The sequence below is a fragment of the Delphinapterus leucas genome, chromosome X, assembly GCF_059928025.1.
Source record: "Delphinapterus leucas isolate spDelLeu-1000000601 "Yukka" chromosome X, BTC_Dleu_Yukka2, whole genome shotgun sequence".
Lineage (NCBI taxonomy): Eukaryota > Metazoa > Chordata > Mammalia > Artiodactyla > Monodontidae > Delphinapterus > Delphinapterus leucas.
Window position 1 is genome coordinate 92,956,169 of NC_143150.1, and position 14,219 is coordinate 92,970,387.

Below are 14,219 nucleotides of genomic sequence, written 5' to 3' on the forward strand. Positions count from 1 at the left end.
CCGGTCCGGGAAGATTCCCACATGCCGCGGAGCGGCTGGGCCCGTGAGCCATGGCCCCTGAGCCTGCGCGTCCGGAGCCTGTGCTCCGCAGCGGGAGAGACCACAACAGTGAGAGGCCTACGTACCGCAAAAAAAAAAAAAAAAAAAAAAAAAAATCAATCAATGCAATTCACCATATTAGCAAACTAAAAAAGAAAAACCATATAATCAATCAATGCAGAAAAATCATTTTATAAAATTCGACATACATTTCTGATTTTTAAAATCTCAGCAAACCAGCAATAGAAGGGGCCATCCTCAATCTTCAAGGGACATCTTGAAGATGAAAAACAAGATGAAAAACACTGAAAAACATTCAATTAACATCATACTTACTTTCCCCTAAAACTGGGAACAGACAATGATGTCTTCTCTGACCACTTCAACATTGTACTGGAGGTTCTAGCCAGTGCAAAAAGCAAGAAAAAGAAATAAAAGGCAATAATACAAGGGAAGGAAGCAGTTAAAATATCTTGATTCACAGATGGCATAATTCTTTATGCAGAAAACCCTAAAAATCTACAGAAAATCTACTAGAACTAATAAATGAGCTTAGCAAGTTTGCAGGATACAAGGTCAATATTCAATAATCATTTATAGTTCTATAAAATAGCAATAAACAATTGGAAATTATAATTTTAAAAACACAGTTCATAGTAGCATCAAAAGTATAAAAGACTTAGGGATATGAAGATCTGTTTACTGAAAACTACAAAATACTGCTGAGAGAAATTACAGAAGATCTAAATCAATGGAAAAATATGATTTTAATGCGTTTGAAAACTCAATATTGTCAAGATGTCAATTCTCCACAGATTGAGCTATAGATTCAGTGCAGTCTCAGTCAAAATTCCAAAAGAATTTTTTTTTAAATTGGCAAGCTAAAATTCATCTAGAAATACAAAAGACCTAGACAGCTAAAACAACTTTGAAAAAGAAAAGCAAAGTTGGAAAACTTACACTAGCTGATTGAAACACTTCATAGAACACAAAAACTAAATTGATATGACTTATAGACCTAACTGTAAAAACTAAAACTATAAGGCTCCTAGTAGAAAACATAGGAGACTACATCGACTAGAATGGCTAAACTTTTGAAATCTAACAACACCAAATCTCTGTAAGGATGCAGAGCAACTAGAGCTCTCATATATTGCTGGAGAAGTATAAACTGGTACAACCACTTCAGAAAAATGTCTAACAATTTCTCACAAAGTTAAATATATACCTAACTTATGATCCAGCCATGTTTCTTCTTGGAAAAAAAAAATCAGAAGCAAAAATTGGAAACAACCCAATACAATTAGCAGGAGAATTGATAAAAACATTGTATTCTATTCATACAATGAAATCATACTCAGCAATAAAAAAAGAAGGAACTACTGATAGATACACCCATCAACATAGATGAATTTCAAAAACGTTATGCTTAGTGAGAGAAGTCAAACACACAAAAAAGTACATTTTGCATGCTTTCATTTCTATGAAGTTTAAGAATAGAAAAATTAATATATGGGGACAGAAATCAGAAAAGTTGTTGGCTGGGAGAATGGCAAGGGAGGAGGTGATAGAATAGAAAAGGACTCAAGGGAACTTTCTAGGGCAATGGCAGTACTTTTTCTTTTTTTTTTTTTTAAAATCTTTATTGGAGTATAATTGCTTTACAGTGGTGTGTTAGTTTCTGCTTTATAACAAAGTGAATCAGCTATACATACACATATATCCCCATATCTCTTCCCTCTTGCATCTCCCTCCCTCCCACCCTCCCTATCCCAACCCTCTACGTGGTCACAAAGCACCGAGCTGATCTCCCTGTGCTATGTGGCTGCTTCCCACTAGCTATCTATTTTACATTTGGTAGTGTATATATGTCCATGTCACTCTCTCACTTTGTCCCAGCTTACACTTCCCCCTCCCCATATCCTCAAGTCCATTCTCTAGTAGGTCTGCGTCTTTATTCCCATCTTGCCCCTAGGTTCCTCATGACTTTTTTTTTTTTTTTTAGATTCCATATATATGTGTTAGCATACGGTATTTGTTTTTCTCTTTCTGACTTACTTCACCCTGTAGGACAGACTCTAGGTCCATCCAACTCACTACAAATAACTCAATTTCATTTCTTTTTATGGCTGAGTAATATTCCATTGTATATATGTGCCACATCGTTATCCATTCATTTATCGATGGACACTTAGGTTGCTTCCATGTCCTGGCTGTTGTAAATAGAGCTGCAATGAACACTGTGGTACATGACTCTTTTTGAATTATGGTTTTCTCAGAGTATATGCCCAGTAATGGGATTGCTGGGTCGTATGGTAGTTAGTTCTATTTTTAGTTTTTTAAGGAACCTCCATACTGTTCTCCATAGTGGCTGTATCCATTTACATTCCCACCAACAGTGCAAGAGGGTTCGCTTTTCTCCACACCCTCTCCAGCATTTATTGTTTGTAGATTTTTGATGACGGCCATTCTGACTGGTGTGAGATGATATCTCATTGTAGTTTTGATTTGCATTTCTCTAATGATTAATGATGTTGAGCATTCTTTCATGTGTTTGTTGGTAATCTGTATATCTTCTTTGGAGAAATGTCTACTTAGGTCTTCTGCCCATTTTTGGATTGGGTTGTTTGTTTTTTTGTTATTGAGCTGCATGAGCTGCTTATAAATTTTGGAGATCAATCCTTTGTCAGTTGCTTCATTTGCAAATATTTTCTCCCATTCTGAGGGTTGTCTTTTCGTCTTGTTTATGGTTTCCTTTGCTGTGCAAAAGCTTTTAAGTTTCATTAGGTCCCATTTGTTTATTTTTGTTTTTATTTCCATTTCTCTAGGAGGTGGGTCAAAAAGGATCTTGCTGTGATGTATGTCATAGAGTGTTCTGCCTATGTTTTCCTCTAAGAGTTTGATAGTGTCTGGCCTTATATTTAGATCTTTAATCCATTTTGAGTTAACTTATGTATGGTGTTAGGGACTGTTCTAACTTCATTCTGTTACATGTAGCTGTCCAGTTTTCCCAGCACCACTTATTGAAGAGGCTGTCTTTTCTCCATTGTATATTTGGCAATACATTCTTGATTGAGGTATGGTGTACGCATTTGTCAAAACTCATCAAACTGTACACTTAAGATCTGTTCAGCTTACTGTATGCAACCATATCTCAAAAGATAAAAAAGCAAGTTTAAAACACAGGCAAATAGTCTCTAACTATATGAAAAATCTGTCAACCTAAAATTAAAATTATCTTAAGATTCCATTTTCACCAATCATATTTGCAAAATTCCAAAAGGCTCCACAATACAGTCTGTTGGCGAGACTGTAGGAAAAATAGCCAAGTTCATATATTGCTGGGGTGAGTGCAACACAGTATAGCTATGAAGGGTATCATCAAGCAAAACTATATATGCACTTACCTTTTGGCCCAGCAATCAAATCTCTAGGACTCTACCCTGAAGATATATATCTCCATAAACACAAAACAACATATGCATAAGTTCATTGAGACACTATTTGAAATATCAAAAGACTGAAAACACCCTCAAATGTCCATCATTTGGATATAGTACATGCAAACAACAATGGAGTCCCATGAATTGATAATAATTTTTAGGATATATTCAGTGGAAAAAAGAAAAACAAACCAAGGTGCCAGATATAGAGAACAAACTAGTGGTTAGTAGTGCGGGGAGGGCTGGGGAGCAGGGGGAGAGACAATATAGGGGTAGGGGATTTTTTTTAAAGGGTTATGGGATTATATGAAATCATGTGTGTGAAACTTTTGAAAATTGTAAAGCACTATAGAATTTAAAAATCTTTCATTCAATAATTTTTTTTTTTTTTGCAGTACGCAGGCCCCTCACCGCTGCAGCCTCCCCCATTGCGGAGCACAGGCTCCAGACGCGCAGGCCCAGCGGCCATGGCTCACGGGCCCAGCCGCTCTGCGGCACGCACGATCCTCCTAGACCAGGGCACGAACCCACGTCCCCTGCACCAGCAGGCGGACCCCCAACCACTGTGCCACCAGGGAAGCCCAATAAAAAATTTTTAATTGCTCAGTAGTATTCCTTTGTATGGGTAATCTACAACTTGTTTATTAATCTGCTGATGAACATTTGTGTTGTTTCCTTTCATCTTTGCTATGACAAAGCTGCTACGAAAAAAAAAACACCAAATAAACAAAAAAACCAAGATGCCAAATAATGCATACAACATGCTACATCTTGTGTAAAAAAGAAGGGAAATAAGACTATATAACAAATTTACTTACTTTTAGAAAGAGAAACACAGGAAATATGAGCTAATAAATTGAAAATTGTTACTTATCAGTGGTGGGTGGAGAAATCTGAAGGTGAAAGGGATGGGAGCAAGACTTCCCAGAAAGCACCTTTTAATATAGTTTTGCATTTTGAGCCATGTAAATGTTATATATTTTGAAAATAAAGTTAAATCAAAAGAAAGGGTGGGGGTGGGGAGCTAGATGGATACTGAAGCAAGCCTAAAATTCAGGTTTCAGAGTGCTAGCATGAACTTCAATGTCAACTAGCAAATTACCTAATGTTCACACACGGCTCTTCAGTGGGCTCTTATTCATGAAATTTTTGTGCAGACCTTATCTGGAGGAGCAGATGGAGATAATCTTACAAAGGAATTCCAATTCATGAACTATGAGCCCCATCTGATACAGAAAAATTTATGACAGGATAATTTGTAGGCTGATCAATATTTTCAAACTATCCAGGTTTTGTATACAGCAGTTGTATTTTCAAACCTTTGGTACTTAGTTTTTCTTAAATGAAATTTTTTTTTTTGCGGTACGCGGGCCTCTCACTGTTATGGCCTCTCCCGTTGCGGAGCACAGGCTCCGGACGCGCAGGCTCAGCGGCCATGGCTCACGGGCCCAGCCGCTCCGCGGCATGTGGGATCTTCCCGGACCGGGGCACGAACCCGTGTCTCCTGCATCGGCAGGCGGACTCTCAACCACTGCGCCACCAGGGAAGCCCCTTAAATGAAATTTTTGATGTATCAATAACTCATATCGTTTTGAGCTTGTCCCCACCCCTCCCAAATGTTTTCAGTACTGTAACCCAGAAAATCTTGTTGATCGTAGATTTGGGTACTGATTTCCATTTATTAGACATAGAATCCTTTCCATGTGCAGACATTTCAAAATTTGCATCTGAGTACGTTTAATGAAAGATGACATTTAAATCACATATATCAAGTTCTCTAAAGATAACATTCTCATCTAGTTTCACCCTGCCAAGTGTATTATTCTATCACATAGTGGAGAGCTAAAGTTAATGCTTAGGTACAATTAACTATACATGCCTACAAAATCAGTGAATTTGCTTTCTTTTCTTCCCCTTACTCTCTTTAACAGATGTTGTATCTGGGCATTTGGAAGTAGGTGTAATTCAGAGTATTGCTTGGTGTTAATCATACCTTTAATCTATTTGAAGCCATCCTACACTTTCACACACGATTATACCTTAAGACAGTCCCTATGTTCATGAGGAATCTTTCTGTTGTTCACATTAAGACATGTTTAATCACTTCGAAGTGATTACATGGCACTAAAGTTTTAAAACCCTGAGAAAACTGACTCTACATCTTTTTCAGGTTGGTACACTTAAAATTCATACTTTGAGTATGTTAAATCAGATTCCCACCTTAAACTAGATTGGTAAGTGGTAGTCAGACCAAGAGTTTAGAAAAATGCATATTAATCTTTATATTGAGAATATTACTCGCTTTCTTGTTAGTTTGTTGAAGTGCCATTATTTGGTTTTAGGATGGGTACAACTCAGTAGACATCACTAAGACTTAACAGGAATTTCCTTTTCCTTTCTCATTTCCACTTTAATTCATTGCTTGCATTTTCAGTCTTTTTCAACCACAATTGAGGGTCCTAATGCAACCTAAACCCATGCTTCCTTCCCATTCTAAGAGCGCAAAAATCTAGGAATATGATGTTAGGAGGAGGTAAATACTACTCCTCAAATGCTTTGTTTGTGATAGTTCTTTATTACCCTTTCACTGTCTGTAGGATCTGTAGCAGTGTTCCCTTTTTTTTTATTATCTATTTCATACATATTAGTGTATATATGTCAACCCCATCTTCCAATCCATCCCCCCGCCTCTTTCCCCCTTGGTGTCCATACGTTTGACCTCTACATCTGTGTCTCTATTTCTGCCCTGCAAACCGGTTCATTTGTACCATTTTTCTAGGTTCCACATATATGCGTTAATATACGATATTTGCTTTTCTCTTTCTGACTTACTTCACTCTGTAGAACAGTCTCTAGATCCATCCACGTCTCTACAAATGACTTAATTTCGTTCCTTTTTATGGCTGAGTAATATTCCATTGTATATATGTACCACATCTTTATCCATTCATCTATGGACACTTAGGTTGCTTCCATGACCTGGCTATTGTAAATAGAGCTGCAATGAACATTGGGGTGCATGCGTCTTTTTGAATTATGGTTTTCTCTGGATATATGCCCAGTAGTGGGATTGCTGGGTCATATGGTAATTCTATTTTTAGTTTTTTAAGGAAGCTCCATACTGTTCTCCATAGTGGCCGTACCAATTTACATTCCCACCAACAGTGCAAGAGGGTTCCTTTTTCTCCACACCCTCTCCAGCACCCAAATGCTTCTTCTTAACACAAACTTAACCACTATGACGTACATCCCAGCTTGCCCAGGATAGCCCCATTTCTTGGCTGTTGTCCTGCCCAACTAATAGCATTGTCCCTTTTCGATCTCAAAGGGGTTCTGGTTTGGACTATAAAAATGTCAGCCTAATTATATGTTATACATTTTAAAACAAACATTTTTCTCTTGTTAAAGAAATATTCAAAATGAAGTTTCTTTCAAACGTGACTACAGAGTAAGCACTCAGCAATTCCTATTTCTCTGCAGTAGGAGGTAGAATAGCACTTGCTCTGGAGTCGGATCAACATAGTTGGAATCTTACCTTCAATACTTAATAACCACAAACCTTGGGCAAGTTACATTTTCCTCTCTTTGCCTCAATTTACGTATGTGTAAGATGAGGCTAAAACAGTACATCAGAGGGTCATTGTGAGGACTAAAGAGAATATATTTAAAGTACTTAGCACTATGCTTTGCAACAGTATTCAGTAAAGGGTAGGTATCTTTAGGCCATACTAAAAAAATACCATCCTCATTTCCCTGTTCAACTGAAAAGTATTTCTTCCTTTCCAAACCAAAATACCACATGGGTTGCTTCATGGTATATATACAAAAGTATTAATTACTGTGTAAAGCACTCAAGACAATGATACAAAATGTTTAAAATTGATGACTGTTTGCTGTTTCACAAAGACCAATGTAACTGCATCCCTGGTGCTCTTGGAAGACCGAAGTGACTCCACCACCCCCTCAAATTCAGCACCTCTTCCCATCCACTGCAATCCATCCGGTTGTTGCTCCACTGAAGGTGCTCTGGCAAATGTCACCAACTATCTTGTGCCAAATCCAAAGAAATCCATTTAATCCTCATCTTTGCAACATGGAATGGTTACTTTTGAAAAACTTTAGCGTGTCTAAGATCACCCTGGCTGGTTTCTTTTAGCTTTCTTCTCCTTTGCAATCTCCTCTCCCCTTACATGCTGACGTTCTTAAGTGGGTATTTGATCGACCTCTCCTCACCATACAGTTCCTGTATGATCTTACCTCCTCTGGCTCTAAGCACCACCTCGATGATGGACAGCCAGATACATGGTTCCGGTTCAGGCCTCTCCTAATTCCAACTACTTAGATGCGTTACAAGCAGTTCTACTCTGATTTTCCATTCTAGTTAGAAGGGCCTCCACCCACCGGTAGACATCTAATGGGTCCTGTGGACTTTACTTTTGTCTTCCAAATCTGCGCTCCTATTTCCATCCTCACAACATCCAAAGTCGAAGTCCAAATCACCTCTTCCTTGAATTTCTGTTTTAGAAATGCCCCTCTAGCAGCAATGTGGAAGATAAAGCAGGCACGAAGACTACTGCAAATTCAATGCTGTTCTTTTGCTTAATTCTGTGCATGGTTCCACATTAACTACAGGGTAAAGTGTAAACATCTCTCATGGCAGAGGAGGCTTTTCAACATCGGGGGCTTCCACTCTCCAGTACACTCCTCTAATCCCTTAGTCAAAGTTCCCAAATCCTCTTGCTCTAGGTGTGATACAAACCCTGCTGAAATGCAAGTCCCAATCAATACTATTCACCTTTCTTGTTATCTCTTCTAGGTTCTGCTTGACATATTACATGAATCTCCCATATGAGGTGCATGTATGAAGAGTAAAAGGCAGGGATCACATCTTATTCAGATTCCTTTTTTAGGAGATACTAAATAAATATATTGACTAAATGAAAATACACATGATAATTTAAAGATTTAAGTTCTGAGAAGCAGACACTTCATTTAATGTAATTTCATAATATTATGTGATCTTTTATTTCAGTTGCCTATTACTAGTAATTTGAGAGTCCCAACTGTCAAATACTACTTTGGAAAAGTGACTTAGATTTTAGTTCAAAATACAGAAGCCAAAATTTAATTGATTTAACTTAAATGGGTTAAACAAGTTAAACTGCTATACTGATGGTGTAAGAGTTCCTATTTAGCTGGTGACAACGAGAAAAGAATATGATTTAGTTCTCACTTTCTGGATCAACATCTTTTTTTAATATGTCATATAATTAGTTTCTTTCTCTAAACAATGTGTGTGTGTGCAAATGATGCAAACTCATTTCATTATTAAGGCACCCAGATAGTGTGTGCTTAGCTGGACTTACCTATATAAGCAGTAAAAAGAAAAGAGAGAAAAAAAGCATGCTATTTCTTCTGCAACCTGAAAAATGTAAGTTATTAAAGCAGTTAAATTGAAGAAAAGAAAGCAGTTTACATAAGACTCTGTTCATCCAGTTACACCTCAGACTAATGTTGATAGGTTTGACTTGTCTCCTATCCTCTACCCATTCAAACACTAAGTGAGCAAGTATTACTCTGAACCTTTAACTTCCAAATATTGTATTAGTGAAACACCACTAAATTACTCTTAAATGTCAGACAACTTATGTTAATCTTGGCAATAAACCATCTTAATAAAACCATAGAAAAAATGAGACACCGTGTTAGTAAGATAAACTAGGAATGGTTAAGGAACATTTAGGCATAGCTTTAGCATTCTTATAATCTTTGCTTCTGGATAGTTGACGTACTTTTTTTTTTTTTAAATTATAGTTGATTTACAACGTTGTGTTAATTTCTTTGACTTGCAATTTTTATTTGCAAAAATGTTTTGTCTTGTTTTTTTTTTTTTCTTTTTTCATTGGCGATATGCGGGCCTCTCACTGTTGTGGCCTCTCCCGTTGCGGAGCGCAGGCTCAGCGGCCATGGCTCACGGGCCCAGCCGCTCCGCGGCACGTGGGATCTTCCCGGACCGGGGCATGAATCCGTGTCCCCTGCATCGGCAGGCGGACTCTCAGCCACTGCGCCACCAGGGAAGCCCGTCTTGAGTTCTTTTAAAAAATCAGTGGTTAAACATCTTAAGCAGCACTTAGACAAGCACTCTTGCTTCTTAACTAAAATTTGTAATTATTTCCTTCTGAAATTTTAAGAGATGATTGCTGCTAGTAGATATTCAAATTCAATTATTTACCAAATTATTAACTAATTGGATAAAATATCTCTGTGCTTTTAAAGCCTTCAAACGGTTTCTAGGAGGACAACATACTCCACAACTATCTGAAAAAGAGCACTTGTTAATGCAGTCAGCACAGCATTTCACCAGTTAGGATTATAAATTCTCTTTAGTTATATATAACTTCCTTTACAGCATTCTCTATGCGCCTTCATTGAATATTCCTGGAAAAACCTTAGAGAGAACAGCATGATAAAATGAGAATATGTGCCAAATACAAGGTACCATTATTATAAAATGAAATACTATTGGTAATTAGAAGTGACGTGTTAATGCTAATATAGCTTACTATATTTTATTAGTGATGTGGAATTGGAAGACTCCTTCCCCTGCCCAAATCATGTCATGCAAGCAGGAAAGCATGAAATGTCAAAACTGCCTAACATTAAAAAATAAGTCTCTTAATTTATTTGCATTCTAAAATAGAGCCCTTCATCTGAATCTTTTTTCCATATAAAACACTACTAAGTGATGTACAGGATTTGTCAAGCCCATAGAACATTCCCTTTGAAATCTTAAGTTCAATCACTATTTGTTTTCTACTATTATATACTACATTTTGGCAGCAACTGTTTATTGGTCTGCATTGCAGTAATTGCAACTTAACAATAAACCAGTCTGACATTTTAGGTCTTGAAGATACATACCATATATATTTCTTTAAAAATAATCATACTTTTGTAAGCAATACTTTACAGTAGACACCTCAAAAATCTACCATAGATGTGAAACTTAAAACGAGAAAAATTTAAGCTCTAAATCTTTATACATATATATCCAGATTTCTATATATATTATATATACATATACAAGTATATATAAAATATATATAATCAGATTTGAAAAATGAACAAAAACTGGGCACTGTACATAAAGTCTTTTTAAAACTCAAACAATAGAAACCTCTTTAAACATTAAACAATTTTAATAAAAGTTTCTGTACAATGCTAAGCAGTTTTATTTACACATAGAAAATGTAATAGGAGTAGTGTTTGAAATTACAGAACTCCTTAAAATTTCAATGGCAGGTAAATCTGGAAAAAATAACAGCATTCCATTCACAAATATTTTCAAGCAATAAATATGTATTTATAAATAGTGTAAATTTACATCAAGATTAGAAACAAAAATCACAAATCTGGTTTATTCCTTAGTCTATGTGCAATCCATTATCTTTGTGACTTGGCTGTTAATTTTTTAAACTTTTTATTTAGGAACCAAAAGTGTAATAACCGTCATGGTTTCAAAACAAGACAGAAAAACATAAAAGCAGTAAAAAAGTTCCTTACCTAACTTTTCACATTAAAAAAAAGTTGACCAAAGAAAGACTTAAAATTGCTAACTACCTTACAAAGAAATGACCAGCTAGGCTAGTATTTTTTTCCAAGGAAAATTCTGAAGGGGAAAAGATAGATGAAAACCAATTCATCAGCCCAGAAATAGAGAAATATAAAAGAGGTTGTCTTCAAGTCAGTAGTCTGTATGATGTTGCCAGTTTTGTCAGATATATACAAAACATGGAAATTTTTTTTTTTTTTTCTGAAGTACAGCTGATCAGCTTTGTGAGAGTCCTGGAGTAGGAGCAATGCTCTCCCCTGTCCAGTTGGTTGACACTCCGCACTTGGAAGGTTGCATAGACACAGTTTTCAGCCAGCAGCCTTACGAGATAGCTACAAAAACCAGTGGTGCAGAACTGGGTTAGTTCCTGAATAGCAGAAAAGTTCTCATTTAATGTCCATGGAACAATATCAAGATGAGGAGGATGGTAATGGAGGAGCCTGAAAATAAAAGTAAAGTATGTTACTTTGGTATACAAATTGTTAACAGTGTTCCCTAGCTCCAAGTTACAAACACAGCCTGTGTATGAAAGTAAAGGAAATAACAATTCTCAAGAAAGTTCAACGGCCTGCCACACTCTGTCAAGCACAACCAACCTCCCTTACTGTCTCCCACCTGGCCAATTTTCCTAAGAGTCTGAGACCATTACCCAACTCAGCACATCCACATTTTTCGGTACTTGTTCACCAATTAGTCAAAAACTCTTAGAATGTTATTAGGTTGACCATTTTTTGAGATTGCTTAAAAATATAAAGAAGGCTTGTGGAAAATAATATAACAAATCAATTATGATTTCATTAGTGACTTGCTTCAGAAGCTAACTCAACTAGATAATAAATTTTGTTTAACATATTCCAGATAATTTTCTTCTTCTTCAAGCAATCCTGAAGACCATTCAAGTGAAAGTATCAGGAGCTAAATTTCAAAAGTTCAGTTTCTGATCACATATGTAAGAGAAAAAGTACTGAGGGAATTCAACAATTCTCTTCTATTCATAAAACTACTGATGTGCTAGAGTAAAATGCTTCCCCCTAAGCATCTGCTGTTTAAAATTAAAAACTGTATGCAATTTATAAAGATACTTGAATTTCATAAGGTTATATAACATTGCAGGAAGTTAAGCTCCATCAAATATTCCCATAAAGTTAATACTTCTGGCAAGGACAAGATTTTAAATAAATACAATTAGCTCTAAAAGCAGAAGTATATTTAAAAGCATACATACTGATTCATATTGTGGACACTAATAACCTATATACACAAACATTTTATCAACTGAGATCAAATGACATAAAGGATGTGACAGTGTTCTAAAAGCACACAGATTTTTAAATGTAATTACTGTGACATTATTTAGGGCTGGTCTCACCCAGCAAGAACAGTGAAAATGAAATATGCCAACTTCATAGGAATAAATACCTGGAAGTGGAGGAGGGGGAGTGATATGTTTACTCATGCAATATCTGACGAGCCAAAGGAAATTTTAAATATTTCATTACCTCCTCCTTATCAGGTGGCAGAACAAACACTGCTGCTTCCCTATCCAGCTAACTATATACACACATGTTGATTTCACTTACTAATGTAAATTGGTCATAGACTTGCATCAGGTCCTCCATTTTGTACTGTTCTAGCACCACAAAATTTTCCAGGTTTCCACTTGTTTTTCGTGCACAATCTTGGCAATGCACTATGTAGGTCTTTTGAGAATTGCTCTCATTAGTGACAAAAAGCAGATCAAAAACCTCCACCTATTTATACAAGAGAAAAAGCATTCAATAGAGACAGTAGTATTTATTTATTGTACTACTTTAGTATAATCATAGAGTTCTACTTCACATGGAGTTGTGGACAGTGATCACTGGTTAAGAGTGGGTACTAAGAGTTAAGAGTGTTTAAGAATCTTTAACAGATCAGGTTTATTTTGCACCAGACCCAAAGACATGGGTGGTAATGTCTATTTAGGGGAGTGACCTTGGGGAATGACATATTCATTACAACCACTGGCAAAAGCCTAATTCAAAAGTTTGATAAAAGTCAGCCTATTTATTTGTTTTAAATTCAAAACATTAGTATACAATCAGATGAAAGTGATCATTATTTTCCTTTTACTTCTCAATGATAGTACGTATCACAGGGCACTGTATATGGATATTTGTCTTCCCCAATAGACTGAGCTCCTCAAAGATGAAGACTATTGTTTTACTCATCTTTGTAACTCCAGAGCATATCATTTCACAGTGCTTAGTGCTTAGCCAAACCTCAAAACAAACTTGTTGAATGAATATAATCTGATTATTTTACAGATGAGGAAACTGACAGGTAAGTGACAGTAAGTGAGTGTTCAGCTATAAGCCTCATGTTAAGGAGTATGAGTACAATCAAAAAGTATAGTCATGAGTATAGCATGATTTTAGAAATAATACCTCTGTGTTAGAGAGACTGATGAGTTGCTAAGGCTCAAGCAGGATAAGGAATAACAGTACAGAATAAAAGTCATTCTCAAATACTGGAAAGCTTATACATTCATTTTTCTGAGGTATAACACACCTAACTAGAATCTATCTGGTCTCCCAATGGCATACTTTAGCCAGGTTATACAGCATTAAAATAGCTGACAGATAGACTGAATCATCTCAAATAAAAGTCAACATCAGAATTACAGAATTTCAAGGTCTGGAGTGGATCATTAATATCCCTGGCTTTGGCATATCCTTGAATGTATTCAATGAAAGAAAATTCTCATGACTTCATGTCTTCTTTGAAGTTATGTTAATTAAAATCCCAGAGTCACCCATGTTTTCCAATACTATCAATGAGCAACAACATGAACCTCATAATCTGAGCTACAACATTTGTGAACATCCTTCAACCTGTCCCTCACTTCTGCCATTTAATGAGTTGTCTGGTGAATTTTACCTTCGAAATATTTTTGTACTCCTCTCCTTCTTTAATATTCCCACTGCCAGGTTCTAGTCTAGGCCTTAGGATAACAACTCTTAACACCACTGCAAGAGCTTCTTATCTCCATCCTCTCCAATCACTTTTCCAACTTGGGTGCCTGCCCAAAAACTTTTGATGGCTCTATGACCTCCGAATAGATATCAAATTCCTTAAAATCATTC

The 14,219-nt window shown here is 36.4% G+C and overlaps 1 protein-coding gene across 8 annotated transcripts in view; it reads right to left on the bottom strand.

Annotated features, from left to right (window-relative positions):
- Positions 1–11,338: 11,338 nt before the first annotated feature.
- The window catches only part of KDM6A (lysine demethylase 6A), a 206,103-nt gene continuing 203,222 nt past the window's right edge, over positions 11,339–14,219 (bottom strand). For all 8 annotated transcript variants that reach the window (XM_022556398.3, XM_022556394.3, XM_022556389.3 and 5 more), the window contains 2 exons: positions 12,675–12,845; positions 11,339–11,534 (listed from right to left, as the gene is read on the bottom strand). In XM_022556398.3, the coding sequence (XP_022412106.1) occupies positions 11,505–11,534; positions 12,675–12,845 (201 nt within the window). In that variant the 3' untranslated portion in view covers positions 11,339–11,504. The remainder of the gene's footprint in view (positions 11,535–12,674; positions 12,846–14,219) is intronic.